Source organism: Eriocheir sinensis, chromosome 34 (assembly GCF_024679095.1).
Source record: "Eriocheir sinensis breed Jianghai 21 chromosome 34, ASM2467909v1, whole genome shotgun sequence".
NCBI lineage: Eukaryota > Metazoa > Arthropoda > Malacostraca > Decapoda > Varunidae > Eriocheir > Eriocheir sinensis.
In genome coordinates, this window is record NC_066542.1 from 14,455,221 (window position 1) to 14,474,379 (window position 19,159).

The 19,159-nt window shown below is 42.6% G+C and overlaps 1 protein-coding gene across 4 annotated transcripts in view; it reads right to left on the reverse strand.

The window, feature by feature from the left end:
* The window catches only part of LOC127007119 (rab GTPase-activating protein 1-like), a 31,966-nt gene extending 13,601 nt beyond the window's left edge, over positions 1-18,365 (reverse strand). Inside the window, exons 1-18 of one of the 4 annotated variants that reach the window (XM_050877749.1) lie at positions 17,990-18,365; positions 16,034-16,107; positions 14,881-15,066; positions 13,898-14,180; positions 13,233-13,431; positions 12,435-12,618; positions 11,803-11,955; positions 11,249-11,470; positions 9,433-9,540; positions 8,112-8,259; positions 7,449-7,573; positions 6,861-7,062; positions 5,766-5,845; positions 2,980-3,144; positions 2,471-2,659; positions 1,390-1,515; positions 1,071-1,256; positions 409-583 (exon numbers count right to left, since the gene is read on the reverse strand). In XM_050877749.1, coding sequence (XP_050733706.1) covers positions 409-583; positions 1,071-1,256; positions 1,390-1,515; positions 2,471-2,659; positions 2,980-3,144; positions 5,766-5,845; positions 6,861-7,062; positions 7,449-7,573; positions 8,112-8,259; positions 9,433-9,540; positions 11,249-11,470; positions 11,803-11,955; positions 12,435-12,618; positions 13,233-13,431; positions 13,898-14,180; positions 14,881-15,060 — 2,725 coding nt within the window. In that variant the 5' untranslated portion in view covers positions 15,061-15,066; positions 16,034-16,107; positions 17,990-18,365. Of the gene's footprint in view, positions 1-408; positions 584-1,070; positions 1,257-1,389; positions 1,516-2,470; positions 2,660-2,979; positions 3,145-5,765; positions 5,846-6,860; positions 7,063-7,448; positions 7,574-8,111; positions 8,260-9,432; positions 9,541-11,248; positions 11,471-11,802; positions 11,956-12,434; positions 12,619-13,232; positions 13,432-13,897; positions 14,181-14,880; positions 15,067-16,033; positions 16,108-16,445; positions 16,613-17,989 lie in introns of those variants that run through there. The other 3 variants (XM_050877751.1, XM_050877750.1, XM_050877752.1) reach the window with 3 other exon arrangements.
* Positions 18,366-19,159: the final 794 nt, after the last annotated feature.

The following is a 19,159-nucleotide window of genomic DNA, read 5'->3' on the forward strand; positions in this document are numbered from 1 at the left end:
AAGCAACACTTCCTAATAAACTTATCATGAATAAGAGTAAACATCCCAAGGTAAGCTTAATGAGGCCTACTAAACATATATCTACTGCTCTGATTAATTATATAAATTATTCACAATTGATTTCAAATGTTCCCTTTATGAATGAAGGCTGACCCTTACATGATTATACTTTCCATACCTTAAAACAGAATATAATCCTCACTTCTTTCAGTTCTTTGTTTAATGTGATTCTTATATGGCAAATAATACCAGAGGCAACAGTACTTACCATTCATATACTTCTACATGTGTAGGGACAAAAAACAACATATTTCTGTACATCATCCCCTACTACCTTTTTTTGTGATAGTCTCCTTATTACTCTAAAGATAATATCAAATGCCACTACATCTTTGGCCAAGAACCAACCTTTGAGGGCAAGGTACTCCTTTTCATACTTCTTGATCTTCTTCACCTTGATGGAGGTGGCCAGTTTGAAAAGCTGTCGGGCCACATCTTCATTGCGGTACTTCTTAGGCAACGACACTCGGAAATATTTTAGTATTCCTTCAAAGTCTGAGGACAGCAACTCCTTCTTGGACATCTGTTGAAAAAATAGCACGGGTGGTTGCAAAGTCATACTCCTGCATAGAAGAACTGAAAGTGGAGGGTCACAATGAAGCCCAGGAAGAGGTTGAACAGGTATTTAGGCTGGAAAGGTGGGAGGAGGAAGATGCACTACCATTATGGATGAAGTTTTGGTGATCAAGTATGGTATGAGAATATCAAAATGACATACAAACTAGTAGACAAGAAGCTAAAAAATGCTGGAATGAGTTTATGACCCAAAGAAGAAAGACCCAAATCAAACAAGTTGTCAAGAAATTGAATAACCAGAGAATAGAAAAGATGACAAGGTTCTATTGGAGAGTTATGGATCAAATCACTGAAGATACTTGTGGAAAATCCTGGCTTAGGTTGACATTACCTTGAAAGCTTACCTGCATCAGACTCATGTGCTGACCTAGAGCAAAGACCACTGCAGCACAACCAAAGCATCAAAACAAAGACCCTTAGCACTGGCCACTGACCTGTAGAAGAGCCAATGCCACCTGAAAGACTGAATCGAGGCCAATGAGGAGGAAGAGGTCTAGGTAATGGAACACCATGAAGAGCGGGAACTTGGCAGTGTAGAGGGTGAGGAACCACTGGCTGGCAAACATGTGCACCTCTACACCCTGCTCCTGGAAGTGCTGCCACAACTCAGGGATATGCTCCTGTCAGGGAAGGAGAGCATAGGTGTTAATGAGGTTAGCTTGAGTGGACAGGAACCTTGGGAATATGTGATCAATGCACTTTCTTTTTCTTTTGTGATTTACTCTCTTCTCATGAACCATTTTGTGGGCTCACCTCAATTAGCTTCCCAAGTTGGTAGAAGCGCATGTGCAGCACCTCAAACCCGTCTCTGAAGAGCTCCCGCAGTCCATACTCAAACATTATCTTCTTGAGTACACAGAAAGTCTGCTCCTCTGGCATCTATGGAAAGAGATGGTGCATTGTAGGATAAAATGAGATCCAATCTTTAACCCTCCGGGACTGGCAGCGGCGGTAATCTTGGTGCTGCTAGGACTGGCCCTCCAGCGCTAAACACCAAAAATAGCCTGTATTCACACACTCCTTACTCTTAACCCACAATGGACGAGCAAATAAAACAGACTTTGTACTCACTATTAAATCTTTCTCTTTCTAATAATGCCATCCAAAAGTCTCTACATGCTGTGGTCATGGAGAGACAGTGAGTTGAAGAGGAGAGAATTCTGGCGAGAACGGCCATGCATCCATTTTGGCAGCTTGGCCATGGCTAGGTCGTAATGAAAACAGTGCCCCGAGCTCTATTTTCACAAGCTAGTCTATAATATAAGCTTCCTCCATGCAATAAAGCCCCTTTTGTGTGGTTAGCAGGAGGGTAATACACGTGGTGTTCAGGTCCGAGGGTGGGAAGGTGCGGGCAGGAAATCGGACACATCAGAATCAGTGTAACTGCTTTTTCTGCCATGATAAGAGCAGAGCAGAGATTGACAGAGTAGCCAAACTAAATCTCGGGCAGAGTTCCCAATAAGTGAAATAAATAAATTTGTGAAATGTAGCTAAATCTGAGTAAAAACAGCAAGGCTGTTATAACCTCCTCTGGTTCTCGCCCTGTAAAGTGGCTATAGCCGCCTCCAGTCCTTTAGGGGTTAAAGTGTAGTTCAAGGTAAAATAAGAGTTAAGATACTAAATGAGTATCTACAGAAAGATGAAAATTATGTGTCTCTTCTAGTCACTGAGTGGGAAATAATGAAGACATATATACAAGACAGGTAGCTGCAATGATGGCAAAGCCTCAAAACCCTACAGAATATATCAAGACGTAAGGATTATATACCATCAACACTATCCAAGGGAGCCCAACTGAGATAACATATAGAGAAGGAAAATGCATATAACTTACATGCAAGAGAAGAGCAGCTGCTAAGAAGGACAGCCCCTGACAGTATCCAACTTCCTCATCATACACGGCATAAGCCTTGCTGATCTTGAAAAGAGCGTCCTGCCCCACCCCGCCCACCTCCTTGAAGTAGTCGTGAGCGGGGAACGTGCGGTTAATGTCCCTCTGGATCACCTGGTCACTGGGGCAATCCTGTAAGGGAAGGAGAAACTATTTAGAGGAGAAAGCAGATAAAAACACTAGATATGATGCTACACTGCTGCCATAGTTCTCTCATATTTGGTTATATGGTGCTGATTAAGTCATTCTCTGGGTGCTTATATATCATACTACTGTAAATGACTCACTAATATAAGTTTGTTTCTCTGAAAATCTGGACATGAAAATATCAAAAGGGTAATAATGACTGGAACATAACTATAAGAATTTAGTCAGCTGGCACAAATAAACAAAGGATACACTTTTATCATAAACCCTGAGGACATTTTTCATATTCATTCATATCACCCTACCTTGGTTATCAGGACTCGGTAGGTCTCCATCATGTCCTGGTTCTGGGAGCAGCCGGCCAGCAGCTGCCACACCTCCCCTCTGAGTGCCTCAGGGATGCCTCGCTTCACCAGGCTCGCCACACCCTTAGGCAGCTGCTGGGAGTCTGCCTGCATCCTGGGCAACACCTAAAAATGGGAGGCCAGTACTCTTAGTATATAATTCCTGCTTCTTGCAAATAGTGTGATCAATTGCATCAAAATATGTGGTGAGAAACTGAGTTACTACTTGGGTATATAAATTTTCCTTATCTCTAATATAAAGCAATACATGATGAATGCTGCATTCAAGCAACTGGAGAAAGCTTGTGTTGGGGTAGATAGATGGAGTTTGTAGAATGTTCAGATGGTTGTTACTCTGTTTAGTAAAAGAAATAAGACATATAATGAGAGTTGTACAATTAGTGTCTGCATAAATGGTTCTACAGGCAAAAGTTTTAAGCATTGTAGGAGTAAGGTGTGTGTGTGTGTGTGTGTGTGTGTGTGTGTGTGTGTGTGTGTGTGTGTGTGTAATTCACCTCTTGGTCTGCTGCAGGTCTCTCTCGAGACAGCCAGCCGTTCCCCTACGGAAGAGCACAGAGCTCATAGTACCGATCTTTGGGTAGGGCTGAGACCACTCACACACAACACACTGCGACAATGAGGTCACAAATCCTTGCCTTACGTCGTGTACCTACACACTGCTAGGTGAATAGGGGCTACACGTGAAAGAAGATAAACCAAACTTATTTTCACCCGGCCGGGGAATCGAACCCCGGTCCTTCTGGTTGTGAGGCAGACGCTCTATCCACTGAGCTACCAGGCTGTGTGTGTGTGTGTATTTATCTATTTGTCTACCGGGCCCGAGCTAAGCTCTAATAGTCCTGTCTCCATATATACATTTATCCAGCCTTTCCTTCATTTGGTGGACACTGTTCGCTTTCACCACCTCTTCCCACAAGCTGTTCCATGTGTTAACACTTCTATGTGGATAACTATATTTTTTAAGTCACTCTAACAGGTTCCATTATTAAGTTAAGGCCATACTGTTTTTCTGTAATTATATTGTGTTCTAGAAATTTCGTCCATTGTTTCTTGATCACTTTCTCGCATATTTTACAAACTATACTGGTCTACAGTTCAGAGGTTCTTTCTTTTTCCCGCTTTTATATATAGTGCCCATCTCAGCCCTCCGCCACTCCTTTGGTACTTTACCAGTTGATATTAAGCATTTTATGATATCATATACCAGTCCAATCAGCTGATTTCTGCATTCTTTCAATATAAAACCTGAGACTCCATCTGGTCCTATTGCTTTCCTCTCTTCCAGCTCCTCCACTATTTTATATATCTCCTCTTTAGTTACTATGACTTCATCCATTTGAACATTTATCTTGTCATTTTGTGTGTGTGTGTGGGGGGGGGGGGAGTAATGGTGTAGAGAGCAGAGGGGTGGAATGGGTAAATCATATTTCATTGAGGTGATTTGAGTATATGATGAAAATGAAGTAAGGTAACATGTTAAATGGTATGTGAGTCATATAGGAGTGTGGATGGCAGCAGGGAAACTACTGCTCAGATGGATTACAGTACTGAGGAAGACATGAGAGAGCAGTGGTAAGAAAGAGTTACTTATGCAAAATGCAAGTACATGAACAGAGAAAACTGGAGGTTCTTCTGCTGTGGCCACCCTGTCAGGGGAAACTCCTGAAGGGGCAAGGTGTCGGAGCTATTGACAAACAGACAGGTAGATAAATAGTTAGATACAGACAGACAGATTGATGAACAGACATATTGTATCCAAAAAATATAATACCAAATCAAACTTGGCTACTTAAAGCTTAAAAATGTTATGAATTCATTCAGTTTGTTTTAGAGCACAAGAAAGTACAAAAGGAACATACTAATATACATTTCAAAATACTGTAATATGACAGCTGCGTATATAATAATAATAAGCAATAGAAACCACCACCAGCCTCACTCCCAGGCATGCAGTGACAACCAAAACACTCCAGCAGAAAAGCCGTCTTCATCCATTTCAAATGTCAATCCTTTATCAAGAAACGCCTCAAAGAGAAGAAAAAACTTAATTTTACTGATAAAAGTGGCCTAAGTTTCCTTGATATATAATCAAAATCATCTAAAGGAAAAAGCATCACAAGTCTGAACACGTGTCACTTTTAGTTCAGAAAGTTGTCTATGGCTTTCTTTAGCTAGATAGAACAAGAGAAGAATGACCATCATGCTACCTCCTACATGGCTCAGTCTTAAATGTTGTTCCCAGTACCACAAGACAAATCAAAAGCTGAGGGTGTGTCTGGCAAGAAATAGTAGGTGAATCCGGCACCACTTACTTCCTCCTGTTGCAACAGCTGGTGTGTGAGGGAGAGAACAAGTGTAATCATGAAGTAAATAAGACCTGAAATCAGCTGTTTTATCAATGTATTCCTATCTGGTAATATCAAAGGATACTATACCTGTGATTTCTTCATGTATCATTTTCAGTAAACAAAAAAATCAGTGATCACAAATTTTGGACAATGACAGATGAAGACAAACTATCATGTCTCAAATGAAAGATAATTTCTAAAACTCTTAACCAGATAAAAATAAGTCAAACTGCACCACATTTCAATTCACAGTATTCTTTTTTTTTCTAGAATAATGACTGCAACAATAATCTTGAAAGCATAAACTATACAGCTTAGAACTCAAAACCTAAGAGTAGGTCTGGAGCTCCAATGGCATCTACAAAGAACCAAACATACCTGTCTCCAGAGGTCAAGCTCCCCTTGTGGGCAGTCCTTGGACACCTCGCCAGACCCACTCAGCAAGGGCTCGTCATCATCTGCGGTGGGTTTGGGAGAGTTCATGTGCTGTGGAGTGGCTGACAGACTAGAGTAGTTTTAGCCCCTTCAACACGAGGACGCGTATACTGCATCCTTGCGTGCCCCATACCATATCCGAGGACGCATATACTGCGTCCTGGTTCGCTTTAGCCACTATAAGAGTTATTTTATCTCTAGTATATTTATGCTTACATCTCAAACTTACCAATTAATTTATGTTTCTTTATGTGCACCATTTAATTCTGCATGTTTTCATATATAATACATGATGATTGTGTTGAGTTTATGGCTGAAAACTTGTTCTATTCAATAGCGACATTTGAAATTTGGCGCGCGCGGCGATACCGGATACAGCGCGGGGCGCTGTTTTCGCCTGGCCGTAGTGAGTTTTTGTATGTGCACTATTTAATTCTGCATGTTTTCATATAATTATAATACATGATGATTATGTTGAGTTTATGGCTGAAAACTTGTTACATTCAATAGTGACATTTGAAATTTGGCGTGCGCAGCGATCCCGGATACAGCGCGGGGCGCTGTTTTGGCCCGGCCGTAGTGAAGGGGTTAATGATTCAATGCTAAATACTTTGCGAGGCAATATGTCGCCCCTATCTTCAGATAGCTTGAGGACAGGCTGTGGTTGGGGCACTAAGCTCTGAATTACTTGGTTAGGGGTGTGATCCCCTGATATATACAACCAGGAACATATACTTGTGTTCCTCCTTATCTTAAGTTAATTTTATCATTATTTTCCAGAAAGCAATAAATCACATCACACTAAAAAATTCTCTTGCCAACGATATAAAAGCTGAAACACTTCACATATAGACAGATAGAAGCTTTCAAACATGCCTTGTTATAACTTCCCCTGAAGCTAAAAGAAGATAATCATAAAACAAAAATGCATATCTAAATTTCACATTTACTTCTGAGAAAAGAAAAGCCACCTCTTATAGCCAACCTGGACTGTGTTGCAGCATAACAATCACACCGTACAACAGCTGCAGCCTTTACCTGTGTCCTCCTCACAGCCTGGAGTTTCAATGGAGGCAATGGAGGGGGAGCGACCTGTAGAGAGGGAGGAGAGGGTGGAGGAGGTGAGGGATGAGAGGTTGAGGGAGAGGGACATGGCAGAGGGTCGCCAGCGCTCCACCTCCCCAAGGTTATCCACGCTGGTGACCACATATTGCTTGTCCCCTTGCGGTGAGTGGTCCACCTGCAACGCAGAGGAGGAGGTTAGGTGTATAAACATGCTTACATACATATGCAAGCACATACACCACACACAAACATATGAACATGCACCAATCTTAACAGGTACATATCGTAACTATAGTCATTGTACACTAAATTGGTCCAGAAGCCTCGCCCCCTCCCCCACCCTTGCTCCAAAGTGTCATGGACTCTGAACTCCAACCTCCTTTTACCCAACCAATCTGTTCTCATAGTTATGGAAGAGGGGGTGGGGCTTCTGGGTCAGTCAAGTGTATGGTGACTATAGTATGAATTGAAGCAACTCTTTCGCCTTATCAACAGAGGAAAATAATACACTAGAATACAGTGCAAAAGAATGAATGCACAATAAACTGAGCCAGCACCCACCTGCTTGAGCTTGAGAGAAAAGAGGTGAACCAACGGCTTCTTGCTGAAGTACCAGAAGCGCTCATTCTGCGGGTACACCCTCACTTTGGTTTCGATGGTGAAGCGCACCGGCTCCTGGATCCCTCCTGATAGTGCAAGATAATGAAAAGTAATAAATCATTATCATCATTTCCATTTACCTCAATTCAAAAAGACTGGGTGGGAACTGACTATGGCTTCAGTTAAAACATGTAATATTAACCAGATAACTCCTACTTAAATATGTCTTGAGATGTTATTATAATGTAATTCAACTATCTTACAAGACCTTTGGACAATTTATGATGGTCTTTTTAGGATATCCTCCTGCTAGTAAAATACAGTACTGAAGCTTGACCATATTTGCCTGATGTGAGAATCTATCCCAAATGATGTAGTTGTATAGTTATATAATGCAGTGTAATTTGGCCTGCCTCCCTATGTATACAAAAAATATCCTGGTCTAGGGTAAATACCCCAAAGAACTGCAGCAATGTCAAAACAAGAGAAGAAGACTCCACAATCTACCTGAATACACAAACAAAACCTGGAGAAAGACCGGATTTACTATGATATCTAGGGCCACTTTTGTACACTCCAGTCAAATGCTGTCAAAATCAAGTACTACAGGAATGACAAACTTACGGATGACTAGGTCTATGGCAACAGTCATGAACACCCGGCGGTCTTTGGGTGTCTCTTGGTTGAGCACAGCAAACACAGGGTCACAGGGGTCCCAGTGGCCTGATATCACATAACTTTTCTTGTCATTCACACTACTTCCCATGGACACCTGCAGAGGGGGGCAACGCAGGTGAGAAAATAAGGAGTACAGTGTCGGGAAAAATTAATGCAAAGCAACAAGGGTAGGGAAAGGGGATCAGTATTAATACAATGAAAAGAGTAATAGAGGGAAAGCACTGCAGACACAAAAGAGAAAAGAGCAAGGAGTAGACAAGGACTGAAGGTAGGGAGCATAGCATAGGCAAGGATGGAAAGGAGGGGTAAGAAGGGTATGAAAAAGGAGGCAAGCACAAAAAAAAAAAGTGAGGAAAGAAGAGCATGGAGTAGGTAAGGAAGGGAGCACAGTGTAGGCAGGGAATGAAAAGGAAGCAAGAACAAACAAAAAGATGACAGGAAAGAAGAGCATGGAGTAGGCAACAATTGAGGAAGGCAGGGAACATGGCATAAGCAGGGATGGAAAGGCAGGGTAAGCAGGGTACAAAAAAGGAAGCAGAAGGGCAGAAGGGAGGGAGGGAGCATGGCAAGTTATGGTGTGCTGGCCTTTTACATGACTTAACCCCTTCACTCCGGCGACGCCAACGGCATCACTGAATGGAAAGGGTTTTAGTCCTCTTCTAAACCTCTTAATCCTCTACCATTTCCTCTTAATCTTCTTCTAAACCTCTTCAGGGAAAATGGAAGAGGATTAAGAGGAATTTAGAGGAGGATTGGGAGATTTAGAAGAGGATTAATCCTCTTCCATTTCCTCTTGACCCTTTCCATACTGTGACGCAGACATCTGCGTCACGGATGGAAAGGGTTAAGCTCTCAATCAATACACTAGCAGTCAGTAGATATCCCTGGTGTTCTTCCTTCCTTGTGTAGTAAACTAGAACTCTCCTTTGTCCTCCAGTGCAGCTCCCCCCCTACCTCCCTTCACCTATGCCCAGTGGAGATTGAATATTCACATGAAAAACTTTAAAAAACGCTGCAAAGAGGAAAGCCATGAATGCAATATTATTGCCAGTCATGGCAGAGAAGGGTAAATACATTAAGGCACCTCTGGGGTTGCAAGAAAATTTATATTATGGGCAGTAGCTAGAGAGAGGTTGATGGAGCTCTAAAAATACACTTCTTTCTCTTTCTCTCTCTTTTACTCTTTCTCTCACTCTCTTTCTCTACGGCAGCAGGGAAAAATGGATGGGAACAGAAGTGTAACGTACAACTGCTTTGGTTGACATACCTGCACCTCATTTACCCCAAAAACATGGGATGTGTTTGAGAATCCATTTTTGCCTCCATTCTGAGTTCTCACTGAGTCTGCCAGTGAGTGATCATGGACGGCCATTTTCTTGTTAGGAGCACGGAGGGGGAAATGACAGAAAATAAAAAACAAAAGAAATTAATGGAAAGTCGCTGAACTAAGTGAGGTGAGAATAGAAGCCAGATATAATTATGCGAGTGACTTTTTCACTACAAGAAAGATCAGTCAATGGTGGCAGTGTGAGTGAGGTTTCATGCATTAGATTCACTATATGAATCAGTACTGATCTCATAACCAGAAATGTGTCATCCATAGTTTCAAAAATATGTATATCACAACAGCATGCAAATATACAACCTCCCTCTCCCTTCTTCCCACTGTGGGATAGTTATTAGTATAAATTATTTAGCATGCTATATACTCAGTGATGCTAGAAATAGCAATCCTTTTTTCAGTAGCTTTACAATATTATTCAAAACACTATGAAAATATTAGTAAACCACTGCAGTTCATTTGCATTTTTTTTCAGTTCTACACCCAAAGAAAAAATTAGAAAGCAGCATCAATATGATAAGATGGGAAGGGTTCAATTAGCACAAGAGCTCCATGTTTTTGTTGATGCATTTTCAAACAGTGTCTACTCCAGGAAAAAAAATTGAGATTGTACTAATCAGTTGAATTTAGAGATCTTGTTGAATGCTTAGTTTCAGAAAGGAAAACACACACACACACACACACACACACACACACACACACACACACACACACACACACTTACAGATATCATGATGATCACCAATTTGAAGAAAAGAACTCTCCCAAACAATCCACTAATATTCCCGACCATTCATCAAATAAATAGAACTGTAAAAGTTACACTGTTAAACTTTATTCAAGATCATATAACTATTGAAAGAAAAATTATGACGAATAAATATTGATTTTTTTTGTAGAGTAGACTTTGTAGACTTACTAGATGGTTTTCATTACAGATTTATATCACTATTCGCCATGGAAACTTTTGTAGTATTTTCTTCCCCACCTGGAATGGGAAAACTGAGTGAATCAATAACTGACTGACTGATCAATACAAAACAGGGACAGCTTAAATAGTTCACCTTCACTAACCCCTAACATACACCTAGCCAGCACACCTCTACATCTGACTCTGATATATAAACTTTCCGTATGTAATTTCCCCTTGAACCTCTCCTTTTACTTATGCTCCTACACAACAGTCATTTACACAGCTGTATTGAAGAGGAAAGACAACACATATAATTATCTGAAGCAAGCATAAAACCATGCATTTTCAATAAGAAGCTGAAAGCAGAGCAATAAGCTTCACACAACACCCATCATCATTATTTGTCGCAACACCCTAATTATAGTGATCAATGTTGAGTTACTGGCCAAACTGTAGCAAGCGACTGCAAACCTGCTTTCAGACAAGTTGAAATTTAGCTCAAAGTGAACACTCAGAGCACAAACTGTCAAACTGTCTCTCGTTTTTGTCAATTCCAATCAGTAATTGTTAAAAGGCAAACTCTTTTAAGCTACCTTTCCTTGAGCATCATTAAGTTACCTACTCACCTAAACTTTGCCTCTTTAAAGACACTAACTTTGAATTACCCTATAAGCTCGTGGTCTAATTTTCCAATACCAATCACTATCCACCAAACAAAATCATGTCTATATCACTTAGTACAATGCAATCATCAAACTGATTCACTCTCCATTTTCCACTTACTGTCTCCTTTCTCATCCACCCCAAAGTAATAACCTCAAGACCTACCATTTCCAGCAGGTTCATGTCGGCGTGCTTCACCCTCCTGCCGTGAGCCACAAGGAGGCCAAAACACCGCTCAACACACAGGTCGGCAGGTGCTGGGGGGTGGTGGGCCAAGCTGGGGAGACTGCTGTGGGGGGCCGGGCTCACTGTCAGGACCAGCTGCTTCTCTGTGTTGCTGCGGAGCTTAAAGAACTCCTTGTCCCTTGGTACTGTATTGAAGTTCCCCTGGGCAGTGAATAAAAAGGGTAGAGATAAATGAAGTCTGAAAGGGCTAGGTGTCCTCTCCTAATCTACATGGTGATAAACGGAAACTATTGTGGTCATCTTCCTTCTTACTATTTAGCATGATCTTTGCTTTCTCCTCTAATTATGATCTCTTACATGTCTAATCTATACTATACAATTTACATTTTTCTCTCTCAGGTCATTATTATATCAGGAAAAACTCACTTCTCCACATGCTTTTTACATACCCCAGTTCCCTTACTATCCCATTTAAAATACAAAACAATTGAATACCTGTATCAGCTTTCAACTCCCTCCTCTTCACATCATACCTTACTATCCTCCTCCTTGATTTCCAGTGAGATGTCAAAGAGGTGGATGAGGTCATCTGGCTGGCGGGTGTGGCAGGTCTCTTCGCGCTGGCCCATCTTGCTCTTGGGGACACGACGGAAGGCAGCCGCAAATGTGATTAAGACACGAGCCACCTGGTGTAGAGAAAAAAACAAGAAGGCTTTGATGTACTGGTTGATATGATCTGGGAGGAAAAAGACAGGTGGGAGAAAAGATTAGAAGAGGCTCCTATTATTTCCCTAGAAGTAAGCTCTTCAAACAACCCTGTAAGCCAGATCCCCCAATGAAAAATAAGACGCCATCCAACACCTCTTACTCTAAAACCTGGAAAGTAACACGTAGACAGTAATAGAACACATTTTTTTTACATTTCAGCAGCTCAAGGCCAAAAACAAAGAGAAAACAAAGAAGCCCATTAGCCACTGCTCCCATAGAAGTAAACTAAATGAATGGCCAGAGGACAGTATATACATGAAGAATATACAAGAAAAGATAGAAACAGAATAAAGCTTCACACTTAAAGGAAAATCAAGAAATCCAGACAAACACCAAGAAAACTTGTAAACATGATTGCTCTTAAACACTGCCCCTCAAGCACAACAGTCGGACTCACTGCTTCAGGGATCTGGCAGCGAAAAACATGGCACTGGAAGATGGCCGTCTCCTGCGTGTCGCCGTGGGAGGAGGTGAAGGCAAAGCAGCAGGCCTCCGAGGTGTCTGCCTTGCCCCGGGCGCAGAACAGAATGCGGTGGATCTTAAAGCGTGTCATCTCCGTGCTGCTGTTGGCGTCATAAATTCTGCAGAGGTTTGAAATAAGTGAAATGGGAGAAGGTTTCAAATTGATCTTCTTCTTTATAGCTTATCATCATTTGAATATGTGGTTGATAATGGGTTGCAAGTTAAACATAGTCATTTTAGGTATTCTTATGTCAAGATTTTATTTTTGATGGTGAAAATGTCACGTGCAAAGTAAGAATGTTTGGTAAGAACATGTGTGAAAATAGTGTTGAGGAAATCATTCCAGAATCCTATGATAAGAACCATGTAGCAATTTTATAAGTTTGCCCAAACATTTTACTACCCGATGCATAAATAGAAATTGGTGCTTGAGTGATGAAACTGCAAAATTTTACAAGTCAAATGGTCATAGGTCAAGGTATGGTTTATTAAGCTGCTAACTTGATTATTCCACCCTAATCTATTTGAATTTGAATTTTGCATTGCTTCTTTTACATGCAATCACTTAGATTTCAACCAACGATCAATTGCATTACTCTACATCCACCCTTCCTACATTCCTTCCATTCCACTCTTCAACATACTCTTATCTGATACCCTTACTCCCTTTCATAAATCTTAACTATCTTCACCTCTCTCTACCCTTAAATGACTCCTATACAACAATACTCACATGACATAGCCTTCAGAGTTTGACGGGACGGAGACGGAAACTTCCAGCGCTTGCTCCTGTGCCTGTGCATTGAGTATGGCCATGTTGCGCTGGATCTCCCCTTCACTCCTGGGTGCGTTAATGGAGGCTGCCCCGAGGTATGTCACTCGGTTGAAAATGGTGTAGTCTCCGCTCCCGTCCTCAGTGTGTACCCTCTCCACTGCAAATAGGGAAACTTTTCAGGACAGTCTTTTGGGATGGTTTTAGATGGTGATACATTTCCTTGCACAAATCAATCATAAACAGAAAGAGATGCAATTGTGACCACTGCAAACAGGGAGACTTTTGAGGTCCGTCTTAATAGATGCTTGAAGATGGAGTGACATTTTCTTACACACATCAATTGCAAGACATAAACACAATTATGACATCACTGGAAGTAGAAGCCAAGAGGAGGCAGCCACCGAGATAAGGTGGAGCAAGAAGAAGGTAGAGGGTAAGGAAGAGAGTGAAGAGAGAAGAGGGTAGGGAGAACAGAGGGGAGGTAAGGGGGTGGGTAAAACTCATCAGTGCAAGATAAGCCTTGTACACCATTAAAACATTACACTAAGCACACATCAAGCAGAATTCATTTTACTCTAGTAATATCATGGGTACAGCCTCTGCATAACATCCACCAGACTTACTGTCATCATCTGAGGCCGTCTGGGAGAAACTAGGATTGTTTTCGCCCAGTGTCCTGTCATCGTGGCGCCCGGGCTCTTCACTCAAACTCGACCCCTGGGATGCACGAGACCCAAGGGACGCATGGGACACCTGGGAGACCTCAGGACCCTGCTGACTGTCTACAGCTGGAGAAGGGAAGACTGGTATGTCCTCTTCCTCTTCCTCCTCATCATCGCCCCGCTTTGCTGGTGTTCCATTGTTGGTGGCTGGAGAGGATCCAACAGAGCTCTTCTCTTTCATGACCTTGAAGGGGAAGAGAGCAGCTGTCAGTATTATGCCTTGAAGGGGAAGAGAGCAGCTGTCAGTATTATGGTTATCAAGATCCATGACAGGATGTCAAACAAAATGAAAATAAAAATTTATATAGACTCTGCATCTCCTTGGTGAGCAGACATGGATATGAAGACAGTGATAGTATAGTAAGAAGAATGAAATAAAGGGGCAGGGGACAAAAAACAATATCTAATGAGTTAACAGGTCAGTTTTGACTTTTGCTCTTTGAACTTGTCAATATCAACAAGAAAAACATGATAGGTTATAAGAGTCCTGGGGTGGGAGGGAGTAATACCAGGGTATATGATCATGGACAAAGTTGAACAAAGAAAACCTAAAATATTAAAAATATAATAAGCAAAGGCATTGTAAGTAATTCGATCATAAGTGGAAATAATTAAGTAACGAGAGATGATATTGTAATGCTTCTAGATACTGAATCAAGAGTCAGTTAGTGAGACATGTCTAAAGATTACAAGAGTTATCTTTAGAAGTTTACCATTAAATAAGGCTGTCTCATCAGTCTTGTCTCTTTCTCCTATCTGAGGCAATTTGATTCTCCATCCTGCATTTACAGGAAATGGATAATCTACAATCTTCAGGAGACTGGCTAGAGACAACCTAAATTTAGCTCAAGTCCTCCCTACTACAACCGTACAGATACACAAACCTCTGTCAGTTCCAGCCGCAGGTCTTCCATGTTCCCGTTGTTGGCAATGTTTAATGTGGGCTCCAGGGGGTGGAGGTCCTGCTGTGGGTTGCTGACTGTGGCCGCCTCGCTCTCCACAATCTCATACTCCTCACTAGTACCTGCAGAGTCTGTCGACCTCACACTGGAACACTCTTCCATACTTCCCTGTCCATGGTGTGAGGGGGAAGGAGGACATGAATGGGAGCACACTAAGAGAAGGAACACGAGAACACATGGGAGAGGGTGTCAGGCATGGGGAGAATATGAGGGGAAGGAGATGGGAGAGGAGGGTAAGTAAGAGTATGGCAACAATGGAACACTCTTTCCTGTTTCCAGGTAATGAGTTAGTGAAGAAGGGAGGAGAGTATCAATACACAGGCTTCATATAAGTAGCAAAGTTTTGAGCATATTTACAAGAGACTGGTGCAAAAATTCTTAACAAGTAGTCATTCAAGTTTGCAATGACAATGAGCAGTCTTTCAAATTGTGTTTGTTTGTAAAACTTCATATAATTACTGGAAATCATGAGGACAGTTAATATGGTGATGTCCAAATTTCCATGGTCATACTTCCCACAAACTTCTGCACTTACTAAACACAAATTAAATGCAATATATGTATTAACACCCCAGACTCATCACTAGCAGCAAGATACACTGGACATGCAACAGGTGCACAATGAATGGTGACAAGATAAAAACATCAAGCTTCAAATTGAAAATAATGCATTACTAATAACACTCTACACCCATGACTTCCATCACACTTATACTGGTCATCCTATGTGCTCTCTAACCCACAACTAGACTTGCTTACTTTCTTGGAGCAAGTGCACTTCTATCACTCCTTATAAGCTGCTGCCTGGTATCATTTCTCCATGTATGTGCAGTGCGGCTATAATAATACTATGACTATAATTAATTTACTCACTACATTAGTGTCCCTGTCTATTCACTACATTTCCTTAGCATTAACCTCCACTGAGGCAGGAGACTTTTAGCACCTTTCGGTACTCTCCACATAGGTGATGCTCCTTCCAAATGTTTGATATACATAAGTGCAACTACAGTACATTGTGTGACTACCAGAAGTGTTCACCTCAGCTACACACTCTTGCTCTCCTTGCACTTGCCTGTTACTGTGTATTAGGCAGAGCCATGTTTGCTATGGCTCGCTCCTCAATATCTCCCAAACCTTGGCAAAACGCTAAGAGAAAAAAAACAGGAACAGTGTTAAAAATAGGAGAGAATGGGGCTGTTCTGTCCCTCATGAGTACACTAATGTATTGTGTTTAAATTACATTGATGATACTATGGGCTAAACCTAAATTCAATAAGGTATGAAGAGAGCCTATAAACACTGAATCAAGGTTATATTTTTTCATTCACTGAATATGAAAGATAAGGAGGATGAAGACCTGGCTTTGCTTATAAGGAATAATATTAAGAGGTGTGGTTGAGTTCCACGAGTACATACTAAGCATCAGAAATTAAAAGATATCAATAAATTTAACACTGATGATAAACATTTCATGAGTTATGTACCATAAAATCAACCAGCCTTGGCACTCTTAGTTCTGTCAGCACTATCATTTACAGTGTGCAGTGTGTTCACACTTGGTTGACTCCACTGCTGTATGGTGGATGCGCTGTCACCTGGATCATAATGCACTAGCACTTCCAGTTTCCTTGAGGCTCATAGACATCCTCCCCTGTTTAGAAGCAGTGAGCTTGTCCTATTATATCTGGCATGCATCCTAATACTCTCACACTTGTAGAATATAGTATGACACCCAGTGCAGGAGTTTTTTTTCAGTGATTGAAGAGGCATAGTCTGGCAATAATATAAATTAGTCACAAGGACAGTAATCCATCAACACAAAATAGTGACATTTTACATACCATAAGAGCAAGAGAACATAAGGAGTTTACAAGAAGCCAATAGGCCTATGCAAGGCAGCTCCTGTGAACCTAACCCCACATAACATCACTACCCATGAATTTATCTAATCTTTTTTTAATGTTTATATCATATAAGTGGTGTGCACAATAATAATTGTTCACCATCCCAACAGGGTTACTTTCAGCCCGGAGGGCCAACAAAACAACTTGTCAGGGAACTTGTTTGCTTTATTGCCGCACCCCAGCACTGCACAAGTGGACGGCATTTCGGCAGAAAGTCTGTCTTGCATCACCACTGCGGAACAGGTCAAAAGAAGAAGCACGGTTTGTTTTGGCCCTCCAGCTCGGCCCGAGATTGAACTTGATGAGTTGTGCACGCCACTTATTGGCATACTCCACATGACTGCCAAGCCTGTTACACTCATCCACCACTCTGCTGGTGAACCAATTCTTGTCAATGTCCTGTCATCTGACATCTTGTGCAGTTTCATGACTGTGTGAAATATATGACACTTCAGAAATCAATGTGCTGCAACACATTCACATCAGCCTGCACCGGACCCCTGGCCCGGCTCACCGCCCAGACCCTGCCCACCCGACACCCCAGACCAGTGGCTGCTCGCCTCACCACCTCCACCCCCCTCCTGGAAGGGGTCCCCTCCACACCACCCTTAAATTATAGATAAAATTCCCTCCCAAATTTAAAACAAACATGTCAAGCCAAAGAAAACTATAGAAAACTAAAGTTACTATCTTTAGGTAATATTTTGCATTGCTTCATAAACTGAATATAAGCTCATGCTCTTGTTACAGCACAAGAAACAAAATGAGAGAAATCTCTACTTTTCCCCCACCTCTCCTCACACTCCACCCCCCTGGAAATACTTAGCACCCCCAAGGGGGGCGTGCCCTCTGGCAAAGAACCCTTGGCCTGGACCCTTCCCGCCCCCCCACAGGGCTGCTGGCAACACTCGCGGAGCCGCAGCGCCGGGCCGGGCACGGCCACGGGCGTCAGCAGCGGGGCAGGGAGCCGCGCCCCCCGACAGGCGGCGGCAGCAGGGGGAAGAAACCTGAGTGGGCGTGAGGGCCAGGCACCCACGCCCACTCCCACCACCTGCCCCCCCGGCCCCCTCCCCCCCTGGCGTGGCACTACCCCCAGCTTCACCCGGCCCCGCCGCGCCCCTCACCTAGGGACAGTCCAACCATGGGCGGCAACACTCATCGGACACGGGCCCACAACACTCAGACGCAGCAGCCAGCCCGTCTCGGCACTGGCTCGGGTACATCCAGGGGAGAAACTCTGGGTCTGGGTCTGGGCGTGGAGGCCTCGCCGTTAAATTGGGTATATCTAAGGGAGAGCCTATTGGTCCTGGTCTGGATACAGGTTCCCTGTACAACCCGTCAAGTTCAAGCACGGGCCGAGCTCTGGAGGACCAATAAAACAATCCACTCTCTGTCAGTAAGGACCGAATTACCAAGAAGAACGCTGAGGGCAGCGGCTGCCAGTCTGTCGGCAGGTTGGCCGCCACTGCCCGCCCCTCAGCGTTTTCGTCACTTCGTGTTATTTTCTCTCCTTTCTGATTGATTGATTGATAGTTTATGTTGTTGTATCTTGTCCACAGACTTATATTAGTGGCGTGCACGAGAGTAACTGCTCAAAATCGAAACAGGGTTACTATCAGGTTGGAGGTACCTGGTAGTCTATAAAACGACTTGTCGGGAAACAATAAATAGTTCGCTTTACTGCCGCACCCCAGCACTGCACAAGCGTATGCCATTTTGGCAGAAAGTCTGTCTTGCGGCACCAACGGGAAACAGATCAAAAGAAGAAGCGCAGTTTGTTTTGCCTCCAGCTCGGCCCCGAGCTTGGACTTGGTGAGTTGTGCACACAACCTATTGGGAAACGTATTCCGTTTACCGTACTTCCCCACCCCATCACTGGACAAAAGGATGGCATCTGGCAAAAAAAAAAGTCTTTCTTTCGGTTTCAACGGGGGTGAGCAGTTTAATTGTTTTGTTGGTCCCCCAGCCAGATCGGCCCGAGCTTGAATTTGACGAGTTGTGCACGGCACGTATTCATCCTCGCGCTACAACGTTGATGAAGAAAGTTTGGTGGTCTGATTTTATTTGTTGTATCGCATATTCTAAATGAGGTCTGACTAAACTATTGTACCGTACAATGGAACTATTACATCTTTACTCTTGAATGAGAAGTTTCTTTTAATGAAGCACAGCATAAATTGCTGTGAGAATTTGAGGTTTGACGCGATTGACACTTTGGTCCTTGACACACTGAACGCTGACACGCATTTCATAATCGAACCTCTATTTTTTTTCAACCAGTTTGAAGAGCCTAG